This window comes from Ursus americanus, chromosome 32 (genome assembly GCF_024610735.1).
Source record: "Ursus americanus isolate L20-20 chromosome 32, mUrsAme1.1.p, whole genome shotgun sequence".
In the NCBI taxonomy this organism is placed as follows: Eukaryota; Metazoa; Chordata; class Mammalia; order Carnivora; family Ursidae; genus Ursus; species Ursus americanus.
Genome location: NC_142158.1, coordinates 2,096,523 through 2,124,297, shown reverse-complemented (window position 1 = coordinate 2,124,297; position 27,775 = coordinate 2,096,523). Strand labels below are relative to the sequence as shown.

General features: G+C 44.2%; 1 protein-coding gene and 1 long non-coding RNA gene across 2 annotated transcripts; one reads left to right on the top strand and one right to left on the bottom strand.

Annotated features, from left to right (window-relative positions):
- The first annotated feature begins 48 nt into the window (after positions 1–48).
- On the top strand, positions 49–7,578 carry LOC148107293 (uncharacterized). The gene is made up of 3 exons (XR_006780136.2): positions 49–2,541; positions 3,901–4,187; positions 6,907–7,578. It is a non-coding gene; the product is annotated as an uncharacterized LOC148107293 (long non-coding RNA).
- Positions 3,653–27,506, bottom strand: ZNF184 (zinc finger protein 184). Its single transcript, XM_045800370.2, has 6 exons — positions 27,345–27,506; positions 25,484–27,164; positions 16,621–16,688; positions 9,402–9,528; positions 8,988–9,083; positions 3,653–6,025 (listed from the first exon to the last, which is right to left on the bottom strand). Exons 2-6 carry the CDS (start codon positions 25,710–25,712, stop codon positions 4,068–4,070), a joined length of 2,478 nt encoding a protein of 825 aa, XP_045656326.2. The 5' UTR covers positions 25,713–27,164; positions 27,345–27,506; the 3' UTR covers positions 3,653–4,067.
- Between the last annotated feature and the right edge of the window lie 269 nt (positions 27,507–27,775).

Below are 27,775 nucleotides of genomic sequence, written 5' to 3'. Positions count from 1 at the left end.
CTTCAGATGTGTATCGGTGGGCCATGCTTGGGGGTGATTGCCAACACATATCTGGGGGGAGGGTTAGAGATGAAGTTTCCAAAGGAATTTTTATATTTTAAGAGTTTCATGTTCTACCGACTGAGCTAGCTGGGCGCTGGAATTTCTATATGTTAAAGGAGACTCACAGGATCCAGGGGTCGGGCTGAGGTTGCCTTTTGCGCTCAGCAGTGTCAGCATCCAGGCAGCTGAGCTCCCAAGGAAGGTCACTCTGCCTGTTTCAAGGACTTGTCAATGGGCTGTAAGTAGGAAGGAAGTTTATTTTTTTATTATTTTTTATTTTTTGGTCTTTGTTTCCCACATCAGAGCCATTCTGGTTACTTTCTCTCAACCTTTCATGTCCAAACCATCAGCAAATCTTGTCTCTTGTTTTCAGAATAGAGCCTCAGTCCCAGCTACTTCTTACCTCTCATCACTAACACTTGAGTCACCTGGGCTCACCGGGGTAGCATTCTGCCCAGACCCCTACAGTCTCTTCCCTCCATCGAGCAAGTGACCCTTTTATTTACTTATTTTTTAAGAGTTTATTTATTTGACAGAGAGGCGGCGAGAGAGGGAACACAAGCAGGGGGAGAGGAAGAAGCAGGCTCCTAGCGGAGCTGGGAGCCCAACTTGGGGCTCAATCCCAGGACCCTGGGATCATGACCTGAGCCGAAGGCAGAGGCTTAACGACTGAGCCCCCCCAGACGCCCCCAGGTGACCCTTTTAGAACCTCATTAACATCATGTCGCTCCCCTGCTCAGCAGCTTCCATTGACTCACCGTCTCATTCTGAATAAAATGCCCAGTTCTTGCCAGGGCCGAGGAGGCCCTGCATGACCTGTTTCCCGGCTGTCTGACCTCATCTGCTGCTCGCTGTGCCCCCACCAGTGTTCCTCAAACTGCCGGACATGCTTCTGTCTCAGGACCTTTGTGGCCACAGCCCTCTCCCTGGAAGGCTCTTCTCCAGGTGTCGACTTCGTTCTTCCCTCACTTGCTCCGCTGGTCTCCTTGGCACTAAGGCACTGCCCAGCCGTCCGACTGAGTTGTAACCACGGCCCCGGGGGGATTCTCAAGCCAGCCGTACTGTTTGAGGGCTAGTTAAAACATTTATTTATTTATAATAAAATGGGAATCCTGTGAAAGCAGAGGTTTGGCTTTGTCCGCGTCTGACCCCAACCGCTATTGAGGTCAGGTGGCTCATAGGCACTGGCTGCGGTTGGATTATTTGTAATGAAGACCCAAATGTTTTCCGGTTTTGTTTTCAAGATTTAATTTTATTTATTTGAGAGAGCACAAACAGGGGCGGCGGCGGAGGGAGCAGCAGACTCCTCGCTGAGCAGGGAGCTGGACGCAGGGCTTGATCCCAGGACCCTGAGGTCATGACCTGAGCCAAGGGCAGATGCTAAAGGGACTGAGCCACCCCCGCACCCCTGAAGACACAAATGTTTAAGAAGGAATGACTACGTTATGTGACATTTCCCCCTCTCCCTCACCCATGTATTTGACAGAAACCTACTCAGGTGGCCCTTTATAATTTTGAGGCCAATCTAGGACTGAGGGAAAAGTGTGTGGTCTCTATATGCTCAGTCTTGGACACCGAAACACCCAAAGAAACTACATATTAAGGTCACTGAATTTTTTGTAAATAGTAGAGAATGTGTCTCATAAAGTATTGTCTGGTTTTGTTGGTTAAGTCTGAGATCCTTTTACTTCTGGGCAGCTCATCAATGGATGGTACACCTCGAATGTAAACCGAACTCCTCTAGTTTTCTGGGCTGATTTTAAGTTCAAGGAAAATGCTAGAACTTCTAACTTCCAGTTCTTCCCTGTAGATTTTAGTTTTACCCTGCTGTCTAGTAGGACGTAGCGGGATAGAGCATGTTATGTATGCATACAGTTATGTTCTCGTAGGTGCTTGTGGCGTTTCAGTGGCAGAATTAAGAAAAAAGGACTAAGAAACCATTTAAAGCAACTTCCTCTCTCAGCTCTTAAAATAGGGGTCGGGAGGCGGGGGAAGGAGCGGCCGTGGCGAGGGCACATGTCGGGTGACGAGCACCTTCAGTGCCCACGGCGTAGGGTCAGACCGCTGTGCCCGAGCGGGAGCGGCAGCTGCACACCTGCCCCCTGGGGACGAGGAGCACGCTCCGGGACAGCGAGGAGAGCGGTGTTTTGAGCTACTCACAAAGACGACACAGAAACCAAGGCCCTGTTAACCTCTGGAGGCCCCTGCTTCTCCGTTCTGCAGGCCTGTATGATCTGGGAGAGATCTGGGCACATGGGGGACGGGCAAGCAGAGGAGAGGAATTAAGTTTGGCAGCGATCACGTGCTCTGGGCGCTCTGGGTCTGACGGCATCTGTGAACAGTGGAACAAAGTGGGGTCTTTCAGGTTAATGACACATTTCCACATAAATTCTCCTTCATTCAGGAATCGAGGGCCCAAGGACAGGAGCCTTCCCATTCCAGACTCTGGTGTTTTTCCATTTTGGGATCTCCTTTGAAACGAGAGGGCCCTTCATGCAGGTAAGAAACTTCATTTCCTTGTCCTGTGGGAGGGGCTCCGATCCCACCCCAAGCTTCCCCTGTATGCGGCAGTTTCCACCTCTCTGCAGTGGGAGCCTATAATTCCTACATGATGGAAGCCTTGAGAAATTAAGAAATACCAAGATGGCATTCCTTTATAGATGTTTCAAATTACAACAGAGAAAGGTGCTGAGATTTAAAATGGCTACATTTTTTCCTGAATTTGATCTGTTTTTCACTGTCTGGCACCTCCAGTTAAGGAGGGGACAAGATTCCAGTGCAGGTCTCTGGCAGTTATATGTGCCAAAAAGACTGAATTTTTTTTTTTTTTTTCCACTTGTGAGAATCAGCAGCACCCACTCCCCCCAAACCTCACCTGTAGAAGAGTCAAGAACTTTTCTGTGCTACCCTGTTCTCAGAGCTCTCCATTCTCAAGGCCCGGCTGGGAAGTCGTCGGTTGGCCTGAAAAGAGCTACCTGGTAATTAGACTAGATCTGGAGGAAATCAAAGGGGCCAGTCTCTTCCAGGCTCGGCCCATATGGATTTCTGGCTCGCACGTTATCCTGACCAGGGATGTCATTAGCACTGTCATCTGCTTTTGATATCTCGGGCCAAGGAAAAGCAGATAAAATGACCTTTACACAGCTGTTTTATTTCTGCACTTCGGTGAGGAAATAAATTAACCCTACCTCCCAGCGTGTGTGAGAACTCGACTTACAAAATAAGATGATAGTCGAAATGTACAAATTATGTGAGGTTTCTAGAAGCAGCCACAGGAAACTGCCGACTAAAGGAGTGGGTGATCGAATCCAGTTGTTCTTTCTGGGCTGCCTGTGAGGACTGTAAAAAAATACTGAAGCCTGGTCCCTAACCCACTGGGCCAGTTAAATTAGTCTCTGAAGGTGGGGCCTTGGCAACAGAGTTTTATCAAGTTGCTGAAGCGATTCCACTATTCAGTGAGGGTTAGATAACACTGGTGTGGCTATGGAGGGGGAGCTGTAGTTGTGATAAACTCCTAGGATGCTAAGACATACTAAGAGAAATAGGAACAGGAAGGCTTAACCCTTGCCCTGAGGTAAGCCAGTATATACTGATGAATTATTGATTTAAGGATGCTTTATAATTATTTTATTAGGAACCAGTTAATCAACTTAAATGCATTAGAACAGGAGCCTAATAGGTCCCCCGTCCAGTTACTGAAGCACGAATGCTTTCTAGTAGCAAAACATGCAGAAATATACACACTCTAGATGCTGACGTAGAGAATCCTAATCAAGAATATACTGTGAATATACAAAACTGGAATATAAAACTCCCAACACGCCCTGAAACCATCTACTCCCAATCCCTTGTTCACAGAGCAAACTGAGGCCTGAACAGTTGACCTTTCCGGTGTCCCAGAGCTTAGCAATGCCCCTTCCCGTGCCACAGCGGACCGTGAAAAGTGAAAATATTTTGAGCGGTTTCTCGATTCACTCCGATTCTTCGGTACTTGACCAAAGGACAAAGCGGCCTTCCTCGAAGAGTCATATACCCGGGTGCAGTCTCTGGTGTTTGTTGAGGGCGGAACGGTACCTGAAGGCTTTCCCGCAGTCGCTACATCCGAAAGGTTTCTCCCCTGAATGGATTCTCTGGTGCTGAACGAGGTACGTGCTCTGGCTGAAAGTCTTCCTGCACTCGTGGCAGTTGTAGGGCTTCTCGCCCGTGTGCGTGTTCTGATGCTCCGTCAGGTGGGTGCTGCGGCTGAAGGCCTTGTCACACTCGGTGCACTTGTAGGGCTTCTCTCCGGTGTGGATGCGCTGGTGCTGAGTCAGGTGGGAGCTCTGGCTGAAAGCCTTCTCGCACTTACTACACTGGTACGGTTTCTCTTCCGTGTGGGTCTTCTGATGCTGAGCGAGAGAGGAACAGTGCCGGAAGGCTTTGCCACACTCGGCACACTCGTAAGGCTTTGCGCCCGTGTGAATTCTCTTGTGCTGGGTGAGGTGTATGTTCTGGTTGAAGGCTCTCCCACATTCGTTACACTTGTAAGGTCTTTCTCCGGTGTGTATTTTCCGGTGCTGAATGAGGGACGAGCCGTAACTGAAGGTTTTCCCGCACTCGTGACACTGATAGGGCTTCTCGCCAGTATGAATCCTTTCATGTTTGGCCAGAGATGAACTCCGGATAAAGGCTTTCCCACATTCCTTACACTCGTACGCTTTCTCCTGGGTGTGCGTCTTCTGATGCTGATTCAGGTTGGAGAGGTAACTGAAGGCCTTCCCGCACTCGCTGCACTCGAAGGGCTTCTCTCTGGTGTGGATCCTCCGATGCTGGGTCAGGGAGGAGCAGTAGCTGAAGGCCTTGCCACACTCGCCGCATTTGTACGGTTTCTCTCCGGTGTGAATCTTCAGATGCTGAGCAAGGGACGACCAGTAACTGAAGGACTTTCCGCACTCGGCACAGTCGTACGGTTTCTCCCCCGTGTGTGTCTTCTGATGCTGAGTGAGATTTGAGTGCTGACTGAAGGCTTTCCCGCACTCGTTGCACTCGTAGGGTTTCTCCCCGGTGTGGATCATGTGGTGACGGATGAACGTCGAGGGCCCGTTGAAGGCCTTCCCACATTCATTACATTTATAGGTTTTCTCGCCAGTATGAATTTTTTGATGCTGAGTAAGGTGTGTGCTCCTGGTAAAGGTTTTATCACATTCATCACATTTAAAAGGTTTTTCTCCTGTATGAATTTTCTGATGTTCCATAAAGTGGCCTCTCTGGCTGAAGGCTTTTCCGCACTCATTGCACGTGTACGGTTTCTCGCCAGTATGAATTCTCTGATGCTGGACAAGATGGGTCCTCTGACTAAAGGCTTTTCCACATTCATCACATTTATAGGGTTTTTCTCCAGTGTGAATTCTTTGATGTTGAGTAAGAGATGGACCCTCGATGAAGCCTTTTCCACACTGATCGCATTTATACGGTTTATCTCCAGTATGAATTCTTTGATGGTTTATAAGGTTCTCACTCCGGCTGAAGGCTTTTTCACATTCATTACATTTGTAGGGCTTTTCTCCAGTGTGTGTTCTCTGATGGCGAATAAGAGCCGAACAGTAACTGAAAGCTTTCCCACACTCGTTGCACTTACAAGATTTCTCTTTTTTAATTGGGTTGGGATTCTGTTTGGCACTTGTTTTAGTAGGGGTCTCTTCTGGAGATTTTTCTTGTGTTACAAGGTTTGCAGTCACATTGATGCTTTTTTCAAAGTCCTTCGTTCCAGGGCCTCTCTCCCAGCTGGGTGTTGTCTTTTCAGTGATTTTTCTCTCTCTTGCCAGTGTCTGTTGGTTTGCCTGGTGCTTCTCTACACTGCTTTCAGACTCCCGGGTTTCTAGGAAGTTGGAGCTACAGGGATCATCCCTTCTGGGTTTTTCCACTACTGCCTCTCGACACGGCTGCTCTTCAGAAACGTCCGGCTCTGGGACTGATCTGCTATTTTCTGGTCTTGTCGCGCAGTCTGAAAGAAAAAGAAAATGTCTATATTCTCTAAGTAGAAGGAGAACAAATAATTGCTCTTGTTTGGGAAGGACCTAATGAAGCTAAAAATAAAGCCCGTAGGAAATCTCGAGGATTTTCAAGTATAGCCAATTTGGGGAGAAAGTTGGAAAGAGCAAAGGATAATGATAAATGAAATATGAAAGTAGCAAGAGAATGTCTGTTTCACAGTAATCTCTAAGAACCGGGAAGGTAATAGTAAAGTACAAACTGACCACAGAGATGAGAGATGGCCGAGAGGAGACACCATCAGACTAAAGCAAGTCTGAACTGGGGTTCCTTGTCAACAAGCAGCAAACAAAAGTCTGAGAACAAAATTTCAAGTAAGGAAAACGTGGCTAATTAGGACCATGGTTGTTAGCCGGCAACACAGAGGGAACAATTACATCTCTGCCAGGAATGGGAAGGGCGCAGAGGACATACTTCAAGGGAGGAAGACAGGTTCACCTCTAGGCATTCTGAGAATTAGGAAGAGAACTGAGGGACCAGACTCTGGCGGTGTTTGGGGGGGTGGAAGATTCCAAAAGTAGAACCCAGATGTTCAGATACAGGACAGGAAGGACAGGAAAGATCACTAAAAAAGGAGCAAGAGAATAGGAGAAGCAACAGGAATGTCTGAGAAAAGAAGACCCTTGCAGATCGGGTAATGGGCTGAATAAAACGTACTAATGAAAGCAAGCAGTTTTTCGGCACACAGACGACGGACGGGAAGGCGCATAACCAGGAGGCGGAGTGTTGCTCAGGACCGGGAAGAGGACAACTGAAAGAAGCAGGGGAATCAATGCTGGTAGATGCAGTAAAGAAACAAAGCTGTTTAATAACACATTTCTTTGGTTCCATTAGGAGAGGACCACGATCAGCATCGTCGCTGCAAGCGCGCACCGTGAGGCAGAGACGCAGGACAGCCTCCCAGCTCCACTCCTGGTGCCCTGGCTACGGGCGCAGCGTCCGGAAGCGCAGGCCGACACATAATAGCCGTACTCTTCCAGCACGGACCTGAGGAGTTTGGGGGAAGAGCCAGTTGCAGCACAAAAAAATGGGTATGTTTTCACTAATGGAATGACCAAGAAAGACCTAGTTGTACAGCAGATGGCCATAATTCTTTCAGGAAGTATTTCACAGTGAGGAATATGGAGACCATGGGGGGTGTTCAAGGGAAAGGGTGTCGAGCCCTGGAGTTGCAGCTGAAGGCAACAAACACAACAGACCATGACCAGTGTTATCCACGTTGTCATGTCCTAGATCCGTGGTAGGACAAAGAATGAAGGACTGGAGAGAGTACCAGAAGGTCAGACTGAATGGCACCATTCCTACTGCAGAAGGGAATTCTCTCTTTACTAATGCAAAGCTGTGAGCCTTGACCACACTACTGCCAGTCCCGGTGCGTGGGGAGATAATCAAGGGTGCTGACAACCGGGCTGCGGAAGACCAAGGTAGACCCACGAGTCCGAGGCCGTGTCAGGGTCACTGGTCGGGATTCTGCAGGGGCCAGGTCTCCACAACGCCATGAGGAGGGTAAGGAGGAGAATCCAGACAAGGCCCAGGACCTGCCGCCACTTCAGTGGAGGTACTCTTACAACTTCCAATCACCCGTACTTGTCTGTAAAACTACATTATTCTTACAGAGAAAAACAGCCAAATCAGCAGTAAAGAATAAGTCCACTCTGATGGAAGAGGCCAGGGCCAGCTCACCAAGACACCATCACGTCCCACTCCAGTAGTAAAGTCAGCCAAGGAACGGAGCCACATGTTTCAAGTGATTGTCTTCTCCCTACCGACCGGATCACTGGGACCATCCACCCAACATGAGGTGTGTCTCTAGTGTTGTTTTTACCGAAATCTCTCTTTGGTAACGACTAATGTGTTCTGTGAGAAGTCTAGGATTTTTCAGTACGTAGAAAGCAATTTTAAAATACTTAACTATCTGCTCAAATTGGGATTTTTAAAAACTTTAATTTGTAAATAAAACCTGACAACTTTTTTCCAAAAGCTAAGTGTGACTTAATAAAGCTTTTAATTTTTCTAAAAAAATCAACTTTTCTAAACTGTGTTCTGTGAAACCATCTTCTAAGAGAAGGATTTTAAAGGTGCGGTATGAAGAGGATTCATGGTGGGGAGGGTGGGGGGAGGAAGAATGTTACAATCTATGCAACCCTGTTGGAAATTCATACTGCCCAATTACATATTTAAGAAATCTCTGAGTGCTCTTTCAGTAGGAAACCTGCTAAAATTTTAGATTTCCCAGCACTTCCCAAATTTGAACGTGGAGTGTTTTCTCCCCATAAAAACGAACTACTCCCTCCTCACTGACTCTGGAGAGCTATCCCTCCTCTAGGGTGACTAAGGCTGTATATTTTTTTTCAGGGTCAGATCTTTGACGAGCCCCTCTGTGCAGTTTGGGAATTCATGGTTTACAAGAAAGTTATGCACAACTTCAAGGACAGTCTGATTAAGTTGTAGGGTCAAAACCTTAGGGAATAGGTGATAAACGAAGACTGCAGGTACGGAACTCACTTTCGTGGAGTTTGGCTGGGCAGGCAAGGCGGCAGGTGGTGGCCGGCAGGATGAACAGTGCTGAGTAACAGCATCTGGAAGTTTAGGGTACTATTTCTGTTTGGAGGTGCTAGTCACAGAGCCTGCAGATCCAAAACAAACTCTAACGGCTGAAAAGTGAGGTGGTAATTAAGAGACCAGGGTCCCAAAGGAGGTGGGAAGAGACAGAATCCAGGGTCCAGGTCAAGAGGTTGCGTTCAGGAAAAAGCGGGAAGGATACCATCTCTGAAAGGAGTATCAAGGTAGATGTGTTAGAGAGCCCAGGAGATGCTAAGGAGAAGCAAGTACATCTACACGTTCAGACATAAAACCCTCTTCTCAGGCTAGCGGTCAGAGTAATGGTGCGCATCCAGCAGGGATCCGTTACTTACCTCCGACAGTACCTACTGGGATGCCAGGCTCCACGATCCATGGCTCCGTCCCTTGCTCTAACTGGGAAATCACGTCAGGTTTGGAAACTTGGAGTCCTGCTCACAGGGGAAGAAGAAAAAAAGGTGTCTGATTACAGTAGGAGGAGAGTGCTACACGGGACAAAGCCGATGGCAGTGAACAGCACACAGAGCCTCGATGGGACAAATTCCCAGACGTGGCAGAATTTGGGAACCAAAGTGGGCTCAGAAAAATGACTAGTTTATTACATGTACTTGCTAGGAGTACAAACCTCTTCAAAACCTTTCAAAATTTGGGAATCTGAGGTTCCTTAACTTGATTAAAGGCAAACACTCACCGAAGCACAAGAGCCCCCTCCTCCGCACCCCAAGACCGCACTCAGAAATCATCCTTACCTATGGAGACGAGGTGCGTGTAATTTTCCAGTGTCACGTCCCTGAACAAATCCCTCTGGACAGGATCCAGCTGTTTCCATTCTTCCTGGGTAAAATCCACTATCACATCCTTGAAGGTCACAGATTCCTGAAATACCAGATTTCGCCTTAGCCATAAAGGCTTCACCCAGGAAAGGGGTGAAGTTTGCAGTATGGACAGAAGGAATGCAAGACAGCGACGGGGCTATCTGAAAAATGACTTTGATGTTTCCTCTTTGTGAAAGGCATGTAAAAACAGTACCTCAATCAGGGCTACTGTGAGAAATTAATAAATGCTCAACAGGAAGTGCTTCCTTCGGGGCCTGGTGCACAGCTGGCACTAAGTCGCGCTGGCCAGGCTGCAGGTCACCGTCAGCGTCGTCCTCTCTGTTCTAAGATACATGAAACACCACTAGTGTACCTCCTAACGTCAACAGAACATTTCACTACCTCCAATGTTTAAGAACCAAAAATAGTTTTGGAAGAATCTGGGGAGGAGACTTGCCCTACCACATTTCAAAATATACCAAGAGATAAAGATAAAAGAGTGGCCTAGTATGGAATAAAACTCAATGAAACAGACCTAGGGTTATAAGAACTGAATAGGATTAAGCAAGTTTCAGATTAGCTAAAATAGCTGAATTAGCCACTAAACAGTGTCATAACAAATGACTATTTGAGAAAAAAATTAAGGTGAGTTTCTTCACAGCACACGAAAATTTCTGTTGGAGTAGAATTTTAAAGAAAAATAGAATAAAAGGTTTATAAGCTTGAAATTAGAAAGCAAAAAATCCTAAAACAGATTGACAGAACCGCATAAAAATGTAAAACTTCTAAAATAAACCATAAACAAAAGTCAATATTCTGAATTCCCACAAATAGCAAGAGAGATGAACCCACAACAACAAAATAACTAACAACCCAAACAAGCAGTTCACCCACGACAATGTTAAATAAGCCCTGAGAGAATGCTCCACTCCACGAAAAACGTGGTACGAGAGAGGCCAGCTGGGCTAACAGCTGAAGTGCACGTGGACAGCGTGGCAGGTCTACCTAGGGGCCAATCCGACAGGATCCATCAAAACTTTAGTCCAGTTTTGTTGCCTGTAGGAATTTATTCCCCAGAAGTACCTCAGAGTGCAAAGACAGGCGAGCACCCTTGCAACACTCTGGAGGAAAAAAAAGCAAACTTAAATGTCCGTTAATAGGACAGCAGTTCAAGAACGTATGGTGTATCCATACTAACGCGCTTTATGCGGACATTTGTAAAAGGAAGTCTCTATATGCACTGATTAGGAAGCACCTGTGATATTAAGAACGGCATATGTGGCATGATCCTGTTTATATTTTTATGACTAGGAAGGCTTATGTGTAAATGACAGAAGAAAACTTGAAAGAAGACATTACCAGATATTATCGGTGGGACCCTGTGGTGGGGGCTGGAGGTGGTACAGGGGACGTCCTACTTATTCTTTATTCTGTATTTGAAATTGGGTGAGTTAATTTTGTTTTAAAACTGATAAGTCAGCTGGTGAGATTTCTGTTTCTAACCATAAGAGAGCAAGTGGACTAGCTCTGCCGGGTCAACGACTATCCGACTGAACCATCTATCTGGGAAGAAACAGGCAGGACAGAACGGTGACCCTGAGAGAAAGGAGACATGAGCCCAAAGCCCCCTCGGCATCCTGTCTGGAGGCGCCCCAGGCTGGACAGCAGCGAGGCGGGAGCCCCTCAAGAACAGTGGCCGGACAGAGCCGAGGACACAGAGGTGACCGCTCGGGCCCATGGACGCAGGGAGTCTGAGGGACAGATGCTGGAGAGAGGAGGACGTGCATTGTTCTGGTGTAAGGACGACAGTCTCCACGGGCCACAGGAAGTCACTACGCCAGAACCCCGTGTGAAGAAAGACACGCACGCTCAGCCCCCGCAGGCCGTTCCGGTGCCCTTCAGAAGCCAGGCAGGTCTGCCCGTGAGCAGAGTAACAGCAGCAGGTCGGATCCGTTCGATGCTCACTAACCCAAGGAGAACTGGACCCGTGCTTCCGAGCCTTATGCTCTGAAGACGAACGCCTACATCGTCACGGCCCGATGGGGTCACTGTGTGCCTGGAGGGTGATGTCCCCGACGGTCCACACTGCTGCCAGTACACACGAAGACATCACGCACGTACGGTGCGTCATATCCCTCGTCGGGGGCCCGCACACAGCTGCTCAACAGCAGTGTGCCCCGAAGGGATCAGCCCCTTCTAAGAACTCTGGACTCCAAGACTCAAGCAGGCTTCCCCAGGAAGAGACGTTTCCCACATCTCTGATCACAGGAGAAGCCAAGGGGCTCTGTGCGATCCTCACAGAGGAAGGACTCGGAAGCCTGCGCCTGATTTCTCTGGATTCCACCTGTGAGGCTCTGTCTCCTTTGGATCCTGTTCTGTAGCCTTTGTTGTAATCATCTTTAGCCCTAAGTCATGCCCTGAGTTGGGTGGAATTACAGGGTGGTCATGGGGCCCCTGAGAAAGAGTCCCAGAGTAAGCCTGGGCTAGATCCGCCCTCATAAAGCTTATGGTTTATTAATAAGAATTAATAAATTCAAAGACGACAACCTCAAAAGGACCATGCTGTGGTCAAGATGAGGTTAACAAGGTTGGATCCACACTCCTGCATGAAATAACCAACAAATTGCAGACAAAGCATAGGAAACATGTTTCCAAGACAGTGAATCTCCTACAACAGAGAACAGTGATCCCTGAGAATCAGTAAGCCAATGAGGTGAGTCCCACGACTGCTCCAGCTTACTGCCTTGAGTTTCCATGCAAGGGTACAGACAGGGCACCCAGGGCTGCCCAACAGACTCACCGAACTGCGAGAATGCTGAGAGTTTGGGGAAATCAGGGGGACTCGACGTCACAAGACAGAGTACTGCAGACGAGAGTTGCACAAGGAAAGAAGCAACGAGAACTGCAGAGGTTTCCACTCAAGTACTCAGCAAAGTACCCATCACGGCGTGCGTGTGACGAGACCACCGAGGTGGGGGAAGAATCACCCAAAAGGATTCAAGGGAGCAGTACCGGTGCTCTAAAGGGCTGGAAATAGAGTTTCTATTGCCATCAGTCAAACCGGCAAATTTCACAGTTCGTCGGACACTGCGTAAAATACTCAGGAAGGCTGGGCCTCAACCGTGGGACCAGGCGGCCCTAACCCTACTCACGGTTCTGCTTCACCTAATACATCTTAGAAGCCGGATTTGAAAGAAACACAGTTTCAAGTAACCTAACCCAGAATAAGGCTCAAAAATATTTTATAGTAACACGAAAGTATGCAGAACCCAATAAAGTAAAATCTACAGTATCTGCCATTCAAAGATTATCAGGTCTGCAGAGAAGCAGGAAAATACAACTATAATGAGGAAAAAATTAATCCATTAAAGCCAACCCAGAACACAAATACTAACAGATGAGAACATTAAAAATTATTATGACTGTATTCCATTTGTTCAAAAAGTGAAGAGAGACATGGAAGACATTTTTTAAAAAGACATCTAGAGCTAAAAGTGAGAATGTTCAGAGATGAAAAGCATACGGACTAGTCTTCATGGCAGACCAGGCACCGAAGAAGAAAAAATTAATAAATTCAAAGACAACAAAACAGAAAACAACAAAAGTGAAACAGAAAAGAATTTATAAGAAGAGAAGGCATCAGGGAGTTGTGGGCGACTTCAGGTGGCCCAATATGTGTGCAGCTGGAGTCCCTGAAAACAGAAAGAGGGGAGAGGAGCAGCAAAAACATTTGAAGAAATAATAGCTCATTACTTTCTGAACTTGATGAAAGTTCACAGGTCTAAGAAACTCAAACTGAAAGCATACGAGACACAGAGAAGTCTACACTGAGGCACATCTTAACCAAATAGCTCGAACCCAGTGTTAGAGAAACTCTTACCAAGTATTCAGAGGAAAAAAGACACATAAATGTAAAGGAACAAAGATAAAAAACAACAGCAGCTTGTTTGTTGGAAGCAATGCAACAAGAATACATGGAGCAACATTATACACTAAGAAGAAGAAAAACTGTCAAAGCAGAATTGAATTCAGCAATGGCAAAAGAAGGCCTTCTTCGGATATAAAAACTTAATTCATGACCAGCAGACTGCCCTGCGGGAGATCCTGAGGAAGCCTTCATGCAGAAGAAACAGTGACACCAGGTGAGAGTAAGGGTCTGCAGCCAACGCTTCTCAACCTTGTTGTTACTGCTATTTTGGACCAAATCATTCTTTTAAGTCGCTGTGGGGGCAGCATCGCTGGCATCAACCCGCTGGGAGCCAGGAGCACGTCCCACCAAGTCGTAACAACCAAACCGTCTCCTAACATTTCCAAACGTCCCAGGGGTCAGAATCCGCCCCGCACTGTCAATCATTGATAGACATCCTGAAGATGAAAAACACCAGAAATAATATGTGGATAAATATATAATTTTTTTCTTATTATTTCCATCTCTTTAAAAGATAATTGCTTAGACAAAAAATAACAAGTACTGTGGGGTTCACAACACGTGTAAAAGGAAAGCACATGCCGACAGTTGCATTAAACAGTGGGACAAGAGCAGCGGAAGAACGCTACTGCAAGGTTCTACTCACGAAGAGGAGAATCACTTGAAAGGAAGTGGCAATAAACGTGTACCTTAAGCAACAAGTAACAAGGATGGGGCGCCTGGGTGGCTCAGTCCATTGGGCATGTGCCATCGGCTCAGGTCATGATCCCAGAGTCCTGGCATCGAGTCCCACATCGGGCTCCCTGCTCGGCAGGGAGTCTGCTCCCTATGCACCCCCCTCGTGTTTGCTCTCTCTCAAATAATCTTTAAAAAACAAAATTAAAAAAGAAAATAACGAAAGGGTTATGGCTAATAAGCTAATGAAGAAAATAAACTGAAATCCTAAGCAATATTCAGTTTCCAAAAGAAGAATGGAGGAAAAAGAGAACGAAGGTAACATGAACAGAAAAAAAAAGCTGAATAATCACACCAATAATCACATTAAATGTAAAATCACATTAAATAAATGGTCTAAACACCCCCATTTTTTTTTTTTAAGATTTATTTATTTATTTGACAGAGAGACAGCCAGTGAGAGAGGGAACACAAGCAGGGGGAGTGGGAGAGGAAGAAGCAGGCTCCCAGCAGGGAGACTGATGTGGGGCTCGATCCCAGGACTCCGGGATCACGCCCTGATCTGAAGGCAGACGCTTAATGACTGAGCCACCCAGGCGCCCCTAAACACCCCCAATTAAAAGGCAGATTGCCAGATTGGACTGAAATAGGCAAAACCCAATGAACTACATGTTACCAATAAGTAAATATGAAGACACAAGTAGATTAAAAGCACAAGGATGAAAAAAGACACGCCACACTGACACTAATCAGATACCAAAGCAAGCTTGGAGGCAAACAACAGAAGGGTCATTTCTCAGCGATAAGTAAGGTCACTTGAGGAGGAGGCCGTAACAGTCCCAAATGCTTAGGCACCTAGTAGCAGCTTCAAACACAAAGAGGAGAAATACACAAGTCTACGTCATGACAGCCCCCAACTTCAATATCCCTATCACAACATGTGATAACAAGCAGACAGAAAATCAATAAGGATATAAAGCATTTGAACAACGCTCCACCGACTTGGCTGGACATCTGCACGTACGGAATAGGGGCCCCTCCCAAAGATGGCCACGTCCGATCCTCCGAACAATGACATTATCGAGAACAAGAGGCACTGCAGATGAGATCATGCTGAGGCCTTTCAGATGGGGAAATTATCCCAGATTACAGGGGTGGGCCCAATGTCCCCAAAAGTCCCTATAAGAAGGTCACAGTCAAGAGCAGGAGATGTGAAGAAGAGAGATTTAAAGATGCCACACCGATGGCTCTGAGGATGGAAGAACGGGACACAAGCCAAAGAATACGGGCTGCCTCTAGAAGCTGGGAAGGTGAGGGCACAGACTCTGCCCCACAGCCTTCAGAGGAATGCAGCCCGGCCAGCTCATTTTGGACTTCCGACCTCTGTAACTGTAAGACAGTAAATGTGTTGTTTTAAGTCCTTAAGCTTCTAAAAGGAAACTAATCCATTCTTAGAATCCTCTACTGAACAACAGCAAAATACACATTCAAGTGCTCACTGTTCATTTCCCAAGGGAGACCAAGTCAGGGCAAAACAAGTCTCAAATTCAGGAAGATTCAAGTCATACAAAGTACGTTCTCTGACTGGATATGGTCACTGTCTTCATCGCGGAGATGGTTTCCTGGGTGCACGTGTATGTCAAAACTTAGCCAGTTATGCACTTCACATACATGCAGTTTATTATCACATTATACCTCGATAAAAAATAAAGTGATACCAGAAGTACTTGAGCTGAAAGTGGGAAGAACTGGGATCATTTGATTAGATGATTACATTGTGGGATGGGAAGTAGGGGAAAAAGTCTAAGAAAAGGCCTGAATAAGGGAGGGCTTGAGGTGACTTATACCTGGTGGAAAAACGGTTACATTTTTCGTCTAACCGCTCAGTTACTGGTTTTTCCTAAAACAGTATCCTGTCCCTTTCTTCCTCAGAAACCATTAATGGTTCAAAAACTATGTACAGAATAAAACCTTCAACTTCTCATCTAAACATTTGAGGCCTGTCATATTCCAACTTAATCATTTACCATCTGCCAAAATAAACCAGCTCCCCCAATTTTTCTGATTCCTGTGTAACTCCTGTTAATTGTTGTGAACCTTTGCTCAAAATCTTCTCCATAGCTAGAATCCACCCCATCCCTCCCACATGTCTAAATATCCAAATGTCCCCCCATCCTCTGAGAGGTAGTGCAAATCCCATACCCCTTGAAACTCTCCTGACCCCTCTAGACCACACATTTTTGCATTCTCTATTTTTCCATGGTACTCATTTAACTTTTTTTATATTGACCTGTTCTGGTTTCTAACAGTCACTTGGTCTATTCAAGTAAAGGATCAAGTTTTGTTCTTCCTTTGCTCTGTCACTGTTGGAGCATGACAAGATAGTAAGCAGCACGTTAAGTGGTAAATGTCTTAGTGAAGCTGGAGAGGCGGAGGTTCAAAGGTCACTGGGCAGGCGGAAGCCCAGAATGACTTCCCGACATTGGTTTTTAAATGAACATACACAGTCCACTCTAAGGACCAAATGGCATTTCAGGAATTCCAACTTACTTGAAAACTGGCTGATGCGAGTAGAGTGTGTCCCCCCTGGAGAAGGGCAGACTCCGAAGAGGACAGCTCTGGAGAGGAAGAAGAAACCACAGTGAATCCTGTCCAAATTAGCTGTTCCCAGCAAGCTATTAAATCCAGATTATCTTTCCATGTGAAAATAGAGCTATGCCATTGCCTTTACTTCTCCGAATCCAAAAACAGAAACAGGATAACTGCTAACTAGGGCTCTGGTACCCTCATCAGTAGACTCGGGACCCAAAGTGTTACTTCAGTGTTCACGGTTCTGTCCCTAGACACGTACGTAACCTTCAACTCAGTCTGTGCCTTATTAAGTGAGGCAAAATACTTCTGCTGCCTTCTCTCCTATGAACAACATCTGAATAAATAATACAGTTACTTCCCAAAAGTCTTCACAGGCCCTTTGAAACTTTGCTATTAATATAAATTAAATATCACAATGGCATAATTACTTATACTACCTACCCACCAGAATGTCTAACAATTAGATTGACATGGTCAGTACTAACTGCCGGCAAGCACACAGAGCAACTGGAACTTTTGTGCATGGCTGTGGGGAGTAAATGTATCAATCATGTAGGAATGTTCGGCACTTATATACTGAAGTTAAACAAATGCTTGTTCTGAATTCAGCAATTCCACTCGTGTGCCAGGCCTCGTGGCCACCTAGAGACTCGTACAAGACTGTTCACAGCAGGTTTATTCATAATATCCCCAAACTGGAAACAACCCAAATGTCTTTCAACAGGTAAACAGATAAATAAGCCACAATACTTTCATACAACAGAATATTATTCAGCAATATAAAACAATGAGCTATTGATACACCTAATAACATGGATGTACCTCGCAATGCTGAGCACATAACGGTATAATTCCACTCACATAAAAAAAAAAGCCAAACAAACCAATCGATCGTAATGGAAGTTAGACCAGTGGTTACCTCTGGAGGGATAATAATAACTGGGCAGGAGCACAAGAGAAACTTCTGGGGCATCAGAAACATCCTACATGTTACTGTGGGTGGTAATTCCACTGGTATATAATATACAAAAATTAATCAGGCAATATCCTTTAGAATTGTGCACTTAATATATATGTAACTTATATGACAATAAACAAAAATAAACTTTGCTCCTGGGGAGGTCTATTCAGAGTCATGGTTCACAGGAAAGCCCAATTCTCAGAAAGCAGAGGAAGCAGTAAATTTAGAACTATGTATTATTCTCAACTTAAATTTGATTGGTAAGGGAAAACTATTGTAATAGAAATCTTAAGAAAAAAATGAAAGTGTGATTTTAGAGTTTTTAACAGCAGAAGGAAATGTTGTGCATGTACAGATATGCAACCTAGAATTTAGGAAAACAGAATCAAGACAAATGTCTCAGGTAAGATGCTTCTGATTCCAAGTAGCAGAAACCAAGAGGACCAACAAGAGCGAGACTGCAGAACCAACTATACTGGTGACAGTACATGGCAATCACGAGCGCTCGGTAAATGCTGCAAGTACTACGACTGTAAGGGACGGAGGCACATGAAAAGTAATCCCGACTGTACAACTGTGAAAAATCCCAAGAAGAAAAAAAGCAAGGACTTAAAACCATTTTGTCTGATTTACATTTATAAAAGATATAATAGGATAAAGAATCGAGGAGTGACATCAACGTGGTATAACAAGAGTTTTCTATCCTCTTGCCTGCAAAGAACATGGATTTAGACCATCACCCACGGATGAGAGTGTCTTTGTGGAAGCCCAGGAATCCAGCAGAGAAGTTTCAGCACGTCGTGGAAGCAAAAGAAAACAAAAAACCCAGGACTGGATGCATTGAAGATGGAAGAGGCGGTTTCATTTTGTCTGTGTCACAGCCCCTACCCCCAAGGTGGTAAAGCTCCGTGCCAAGAGAGACCTTGGCCCCTTATTTCTCCCACAGGGGAAAGTGAGAGTGTGTGAGCACTCAGCTTACCTAGCTGTGCGGATACCACCAAAAAAACCCATTTCCCTCTCATTCATCCAGAATACTGAAACGTCCCAAGTGACTGGGGGCAGGGAGCAGCTGGGGGAACAGCAGTTGGTGTCTTGGAGGGCAAAAAAGGACACAGATCCTACGAGCCACTTTGTGGACTCCATCAGGAAGCCTGCCGAAGAGCCACTGGGGATACTTCACCTGTAGATCCCCCCAGCTAGCCTTTGGGCACCTCCAATGCTCTGCATGCCTCACCTGCACACCCACACCCCCCACCACCAGGGCTGGCTCCCCGTGCACATCCCTGATGGCAGTAAGAGCAAGACTTCGGAGACAGCTAGTGAGCACACACAGGCCAGCCTGACTCTGCAGGATTGGGAGAAAAGGACTAAAGCCTGAGCATTCAGTACCAAAGGAGAGCAAACGCGAGTCTGTCAGCACCTGGCCTAGCTTTGCAGGACTGAGAGAAGGCATACAATTTTAAGAAATCCTCCCCACGAGGGAACAAGAAGAGTGGGGTAGACATATCCACAGAAGGTCTGAGAAAACCTAAGAATCCCTAACAGGGCTGACAGAAGGTATTTTTCTCCTGAACCCAGTAACTAAAGACAGGAGGAGGTGACTGCCTCCTCAAATGCAAAGACATAACACCGGACTTCAAGAAACATGAAAGATCAAGAAAACACACCACCACCAAAGGAACACAATAATTTTCCTAGAACCAACGCTAAAGAAAGGGATTTAGGACTTACACAGTAAAAAAAATTCAAAATAGTTATTTCAAAGATGCTCAGTGAGCTATAAGAAAACACAGAAGAACATTTAAATGAAATTAGGAAAACAATACACAAAATTGGAAGTTTAACAGAAATCATAAACAAAAAAGAAAAGACAAATTCTAGAGCCAAAGAAATGAAAACTGCAACAGAAGACACCTATTGCCAACTGGACCACAAAGAGGAAAGAACCTGTGAGGTAGAAGACAGGTCATTTGAAATTATCCAGTCAGAAGAGAATACAGGAGAAAAAGAATGAAGAACTCCTATGTAAACAATAGGATACCATTAAAAGAAACTATCCACACATTACTGGAGTCCCAGAAGAATAAAGGGAAAAAGAGACAGAAAGCTTATCTAAAGAAACAATAGCTAAGGGGCGCCTGGGTGGCTCAGGGAGTGATCCCGGAGTCCTGACATGGAGCCCGCATCAGGCTTCTCTGCTGGGAGCCTGTTTCTTCCTCTCCCACTCCCCCTGCTTGTGTTCCCTCTCTCACTGGCTGTCTCTCTCTCTGTCAAATAAATAAAATCTTTAAAAAAAAAAAATAGCTAAGAATTTCCCAAATCTTGGCAGAAACTAGGACATCCAAGTTCATGAAGCTCACAGGTCTCCAAATAATTTCCACTGAAAAATATCTTCTCTAAAACACATTATGATAAGGACGCCTGGGTGGCACAGTCAGTTAAGTGGCTCAGGTCATGATCCCAGGGTCCTGGGATCGAGTCCCGCATTGGGTTCCAGTCCCGCATTGGGTTCCTTGCTCAGTGGGGAGCCTGCTTCTCCCTCTGCTGACAGCTTCCCCTGCTTGTGCTCTCTCTTTCTCTCTCACAAATAAATAAATAAATCTTAAAAAAAGAAAAGAATAAAACACATTATGATAAAACAGTCTACAATCAAAGACAAAATTACAAAAGCAGGAAGAGGGGGGAAAATTATAAAAGCAGGAAGAGGGGGGAAAAGATGCCTTACATTTAAGGGGAAACCCTGTAAGGCTATTGGCAGACTGCTCAGCAAAAGACTGTGCAGCCAGGACAGAGTGGGATAATATATTCAACATACTGAAAGAAAAAAACTGCAAACCAAGAATACTTCACCCAGCAAAGCTGTGCTTCAAAAATGGAGAAAGACATTCCTATAATACAACAAAAGCTGAAGGATTTCATCACCACTAGACTTGCTTTACAAGAAATGCAGAAAGGCATCTTTCAAGTTGAAATGAGAGGATGCTGATTAGTAACATGAAAACAGATGAAATTACAAAACACGCTGGTAAAAATAAGTGTACAAATTTAAAACAATATTGTAATATGGTTGTGTGTTCAACATTAATTCTTATGTAACGGTTAAAGGACAAGAATGTTAAAAATAACTATAGCTACAATAATTTATTAAAAGATAGAAAATATAAAAAGAGGTGAATTATGACATCAAAGACATAAAATGCGAGGAGCAGTAAAAATTAAGGGTTCTTGTATGCAACTGAGGTTAACTTGGTTATCAGCTTGAAACAGACTGTTTGATCTGGAAGATGTTCTATGTAAGCCCCCAGGATAACCACAAAGCAAAAGCTATAATAGACACACAAGATAAAGAAAAGGAAATCAAAGCATACCTCCCTGGAAAATGATCCATTCACAAAGGAAGTCCTCAAAAGAGCAAGAAAGGAACCAGGGAAGTACAAAACAACCAGAAAATAACTAATAAGGCATCAGCATGTCCTTCCTTACTAATAATTAAACATGAATGGACTAAATTCTCCAATCAAAAGGAATAGAGTGGCTTAATAAAGAAAATAAGATCCAACTATATGCTGCCTTAGAAGAGACTCATTCGGCTTTAAGGGCACACTAGGCTCAAAGGAAACGGATGGAAAAAGACATTCCATCCAAATGGAAAGCAAAAGAAAGCAGAGATAGTTATACATACATCAGATAAAACAGACTTAAAGTCACAAGCTGTCAAGAGACAAAAAGGGCCATTATATAATGATAGAGTCAGTTCATCCAGAGGGTAACTGTAAATTCGTATGTACCTAACATCAACGCTCCTAAATCTGTTACGCAAATACTACCAGATCTCAAAGGAGAAACAGACAACAGTGCATAAGAGTAGAAGACTTCAGTACCCCACTCTCAGCATGAACAGATCATCCAGACAGAAAATGAACAAGGAAACTGGACTTGAACCTACTTTAGACCAAAAGGACCTAAAAGACATACACAGAACATTCTATCCAACACCACCAGAATACACATTCTTCTCAAGGACACAGAAGCATTCTCCAGGATAGATCAAAAAGCAAGTCTTAGCAACTTTAAGAAGACTAAAATCATACCCACTGTCTAGTCCACAAAAATAGTATGAAACCGGAGATCAAAAAGTGGAAAATTCACAAATATGTGGACACTAAATCACACACTCCTGAACAACCGAAAGAGTCAAGACATCAAAAGGGAAATCAAGAGATATCTTGAAACAAATGAAAATGGCAACAAAATATCAAAGCATATGGGCTGTAGCAAAAGCAGCTCTGAGAGGGAATTCTGTAGTGCTAAATGTCTACATTAAGAAAAAAGAAAGATCTCAAATAAGAACAAACTAAGCCCCCAAGTTAGCAGGAAAAAGGAAATAACAAAGATCAGAGCGGAAGTAAATGAAATAAGGACCAGAAAAATAATAAAAAAAGATCGATGAAACTAGGAATTGGTTTTTTGAAAAGGCAAACAAAACTGGTGAGAAACTAAGGGAAAAAAAAAAAGAAAGAAAAAGCTTAAATAAAATCAGAAATGCAAGAGGAGACATTACAACTGATACTGTAGAAATACAAAGGATCAGAAGAAACTACTATGCCAACAAATTGGCTAATCTATAAGAAATAGATAAATTCTTAGAAACATAGAGCCTAATAAAAATGCACCATGAAGAAACAGAAAATCTGAACAGAACAATAAGGAGTAAGGAGACTGAACCAGTAATCAAAAAGCCCCCAACAAAGACAAGCCCAGTGTGAGACGGTTTCGCTGGTGAACTCTCATATTGCAAGAAGAATTAATGCCAATGCTCAGCGTAACAGCATATGTAACAAACCTACAGCTAATATCACACTCAATGGCGAAAGGTTGAAAGATGTCCCTCTAAGATATGGGACAGGAGGAGGGTGCCCACTCTCACCTTTTCTATTCAGCATAATACCAGAAGTCCTAACTGGAGTAATTAGGCAACAAAAAGAAATAAAAAGCATCCACATCAGAAAGGAAGAAATAAAATTATCTGTTTGCAGATGACATATTATACACAGAAAATCTTTAAGACTCCATCAAAAATACTATCAACTAATCAACAAATTCAGTAAAGTTGCAGGATACAAAATCAACATACAAAAATCAGTGGTGTTTCTATACACTAACAAGGAAGTATCTTAAAAAGAAGAAAAACAATCCCATTTAGAACAGCATCAAAACCAAAATACGAATAATTTAACCAAGTATGTGAAAGATCTCTACTCTGAAAAGTATAAGACACTGATGAAAAAAAAAAACAGCAGAAGACAAATAAATAGAAAGGTATTCCGTGTTCATGGATCAGAAGAATTTTTTTTTTAATATTTATTTACTGATTTGAGATAGAACAAGAGAGCGTGGGGGTGGGAGGGAAGAGAGAGAAGCAGGGTCCCCGCTGAGCAGGGAGCCTGATGTGGGGCTCATTCCCAGGACCCTGGGATCATGACCTGAGCGAAAGGCAGACACTTAACCGACTGAGCCACCCAGGTGCCCCATCAGAAGAATTTTTATAATTAAAACGTCCACACTACCCAAAGCTATCTATAGATTCAGTGCAATCCCTATCAAAATTCCAATGGCACTTTTCACAGAAATAGAAAAAACAATCCTAAAATTCATATGGAACCACAAAAGACCCCCCAAAAGGCAAAGCAATCCTGAGAAAGAAGAATAAAGCTGGAGGCATCACACTTTCTGATTTCAAACTATATTACAAAACTGTGGCAATGAAAACAATACGGTACAAGCATAAAAACAGACACAAATTAATGGAACAGAACGGAGAGCCCAGAAATAAACCCTCTTATATTGGCCCATTAATATTTGACAGGGAGTCCAAGAATACTCCACAGGGAAAGAATGGGGGAAGAACAGTTTCTTCAAAAAATGGTGGTAAGAAAATTAGATAATCACATGCAGAATGATGAAAATGAACCCTTATTGTACACCAGTCATGAAAATTAACTTGAAATAGATTACAGACTTAAAACTTAAAATCATAAAACTCCTAGAAGAAAACTTAGGAGAAAAGCTCCTTGACATTGGTCTTGGCAATGATCTTTTCAATATGACAACAAAAGCACAAGCACCACAAGCAAAGATAACACCAAACTAAAAAAAAAAAAAATCTGTAAAGCAAAGGGAACCATCAACAAAATGAAAAGGCAATCTATGGAATGGGAAAAAATATTTGCAAACCATATCTTTGATAGGGGTTAACATCAAATATGTATAAGGAACTCATACTACTCAACAGCATAAAAACAATCCAATTTAAAAATGGGTAGAGGACCTGAATAAACATTTTTCCAAAGAAGATACATGAATGGCCAGCAGGTACATAAAAAGGTGCTTGACATAAGTATCAGGTAAATGCAAATGAAAACCACAGTGAGATATCACCTCACACCTGTTAGAATGAATACTATCAAAAAGACAAAAGACAGAAAGTATTGGTGAGGATGTGGAGAAGAGGAACCTTTGTGCACTAGTAATGGGATGTAAATTGGTACAGCCACTAGGGAAATACACATGTCGCATATTCTTTATCCACTCATCTGTTGATGGACACATAGGTTGTTTCTGTGTCTTGGCTACTGTGATTAATACTGCAATAAATATAGGGGTGCAGATACTTCTCCAAGGTAGACTTTATTTTCTTTGGATATGTACCTAGAAGTGGGATTGCTGGGTCATATGGTAGTTCTAGTCTTAATTTCTTTTTTTTTTTTAAAGATTGTATTTATTTATTTGACTCACAGAACACAAGCAGGGGGAGGGGTAGATGGTGAGGGAGAAGCAGGGTCCCCCCTGAGCAGGGAGCCCTATGTGAAGCTCGAACCCAGGACCCTGAGATCATGACCTGAGCCGAAGGCAGACACTCAACCATCTGAGCCACCCAGGCGCCGCTATTTTTAATTCCTCGAGGAACCTCTGTACTGTTTTCCAAAGGGGTTATATCAACTTAAATTTCTCCCAGCTGTCACCACGGATCTGTGTATACACATACACAACGGAACACTATTCAGGCATTAAAAAAAAGGAAATCCTTCCACTTCCAACATACGTGTGTATGGACCTTGAGGACACTACGCTAAGTGAAATAAGACATGGACAAATTCTGCATGATCTCACTTACATGTGGAATCTAGAAAAGCTGAGCACACAGAGACAAAGAGTTTCCAAAGGTCAAAGGGCATAAGCTTCCAGTTATAAGATAAACAAGTTCTGGGGATCTGTGTACAACATGGTGACTGTGGTTAACGGTACTGTATTATATACTTGGAAGCTGCTGAGAGAGTAAATTTTAAAGGTTCTCACCGTGCACACACACAGAAGGCAGTATGTGAGGTGAGAGATGCGATAATCTGCCTTACTGCGGTAATCACTTCCCAGTCTATAGTTTATCAAATCATCACGTTGGACAACTTGAACTTACACAATGTTAGGAGTCAAGTATATCTCAATATGGCTGGAAAAAATTTTTCTCATCAACGTTTTGTAGTTTCAGTGTGCAGATCTTACACATGCTAATTATTGTAAACAAAATTGTTATTTTATTATAATTTACAATTGTTTATCAATAATATAATGAACGAGTTAATTTTTAAAATAAAACTTTTTGTTTTGAGATAATTTTTGATACACATGCAGTTGTAAGAAAGAGATTCTCTGTACTCTTAAAAAAAGAATTGAGGATTAATAGAAGGTATGGCTTAACCCTATATAAGTAATATAATGTTAAGACGTCTATTGATATTAAACAAATTCAAAAAAAGAACTGTATGATAATAGGTTAAACCAAAGTTGCGTGCATACGGATACCTGAAGAACATAACAACAATGATAACGCACAGGAAAGTCTACAGTGACGCGTCATAGGGCTCTGTCCTAACTCTGACCTGTTCAAGGACATGAAAGAAGAAATAGAAGGAGCACTCATTAAATATGCCAGTGACATAAAGTTGGAAAGGACAGTTAAAACCCTGAATAAATGAAGATTCATAATTATTCTAACAAGCTGGAAAACTTGGCCAAAAAACTGAACAATCATATATGTGAAGTCCTGTTATTAAGGATAAAAAAAAATTCTCTGACACAAGGATGGCATAAGTCTAGTTCACTACAGTTTTTGTAAAAAAGATCTAGGGCTTACAGCATAATATCGCTGATTTTTTTTTCAAAGCAAATATAATCTGATGCTAAACAGCAGAAGTATAATCCAAACTGAAAGAAGTACTTTTAGGTACTAAAACTCTATAGAATTTATCATAAACATATCTAAAGAACTATGTTTCATTTTAGGCAATGCATTTTAAGAAGCATGCTCTCAGGCAGAAGAGTCTTGGCAAAAGAGGTCCAGATATATCATATGAAGATCCATCAAAGGAACTGAGGCTGTTTTGCTTAGAAAAGAAAAGAATTTATGAGTAGGAGTTCTAACAGCTGAATTCACATTCTGAAGGGCAGTAATGTGAGAGAGAACAGTCTCTTGCTTTTGGAAACTAAGAACTAAGACCCAACACAGAAGTTACAGGGACAGGCACTTCTGCCTAACATAAGGAACTTAAAAAAAGAAAGAGCCACCAAGGGAATAGTCTGCACCCAAAATGAAGAGTTTAATGCCACACTTCTTCAGGCATAGACTTAACAAACGGCCATCTGCCAGGGATACTTTAATTCTTGTACTGAAGGGATGATTACCAAGATTTTTTCTGACTACAGGATTATCATTCTAATATTTAAGAAATAAAAGTCACGTGAGGATCACAGACATTCTGAATCATCGCTCCTTTTCATTCCCCGATCCCGAAGCCAGGGAGAATTAACTCTTCCTGCAAGTCTCTTCATAGAAACCTAAGTAAAAATCTCGCACCATAATGCAGTTCAGTTTTTCTCTGCCCTTACGATAAGATTCCCTCCTTCCACCTCTACCAGCTGTCAGGTGTTTGATCTTCCAGTCCTGACTGTTCTTTTGCCTCCATCAGCCCGCTCTCCCTCTGTCATCCCCACTACCTTCCATCTCAGGAGCTCATCCGTTCCTCTGGAGCCTGGACACCAGGGTTTCCCAAGCAGCGTCTTTCCAGCTGGGGCCTCGGTCTGGGGCTCAGGCAAGAAGTCTGAGCCCTTACACACGCTAAGGTTGGCGGCCCTAAAAGACACAGCATGGGGTCAGCAGCATGCGTCACAATCGTACTTCAGAGTTTTGCACAGTGGCTAAGAGATCCCTGGGAAAGAGAAGTGCCCGCCGAGAGCCACTGAGCAGGCACTCCCGCTGAACAAAAAGAGAGTGGAGCTCGAGTACGCAGGTTTAGCTCCAGATGCAAAAAACCCCTTGGTGCTTACCCTCAAATCCGGCCAGAGGCGCCCCCAGACCCGGCCCGTTACCTCCATGCACACTTGCGGGCTCACACCCCGGCTTGGATTACAGGAAGACACACCTGTTGCGGGGTGGAAAAGCTGGAAGGTGGACAAGCAGGGCGGGGCCCGGTTCCAGTCCTTCCTCCTAGACCGGAACAAAAGAACAAAGCCCTCCAAGGGATCAGGGCGGAACCGCCCCGCACTGAAGGAGGCGAGGGGCGCCCCCTTCGAGGACTCCCCAGCTCCCTCCCGCAGAGGCCGCTTCCAGCCCAGTGAGAAGGGTGACGTCACGCGGCCGCAAGGCTGGCGGTTGCCATGGTGATACCTGGGCTTCCCTCCCTCTAGGGCGATCAACACACTCGGATCCCGCGTCCGGAAGCGATGGGACAATCACCAGACCTAGCGAAGGGAGCCGAAGAGGCTGCACTTCCTCAGCACCAACCTCTTTTCACGCCTACTGCCGGCTTCAACGGCCACTTCCGGTCGCGCGAAGAGAACCCCGCCCCCGCTCGGTTTTCGACCGCGCCCGGAGGACTCACAGAACTACGATCCCCAGAATGCTCCATGACACTGAACTCCATTTCCCAGAGGCCTCAGCTAATGCGTAAGGTTTCCCATTGGGCAGGGCCGGAGTTCTCCCCGCCAGTCACTGGCTTCTAAACGTCGCAGGTGGCAGTAGCGGGACGCGGTGACTTTCAAGTTCGTGTGACCGAACAAATTGTAAGAAATACGCATTTACACACGTATATGGTTTTA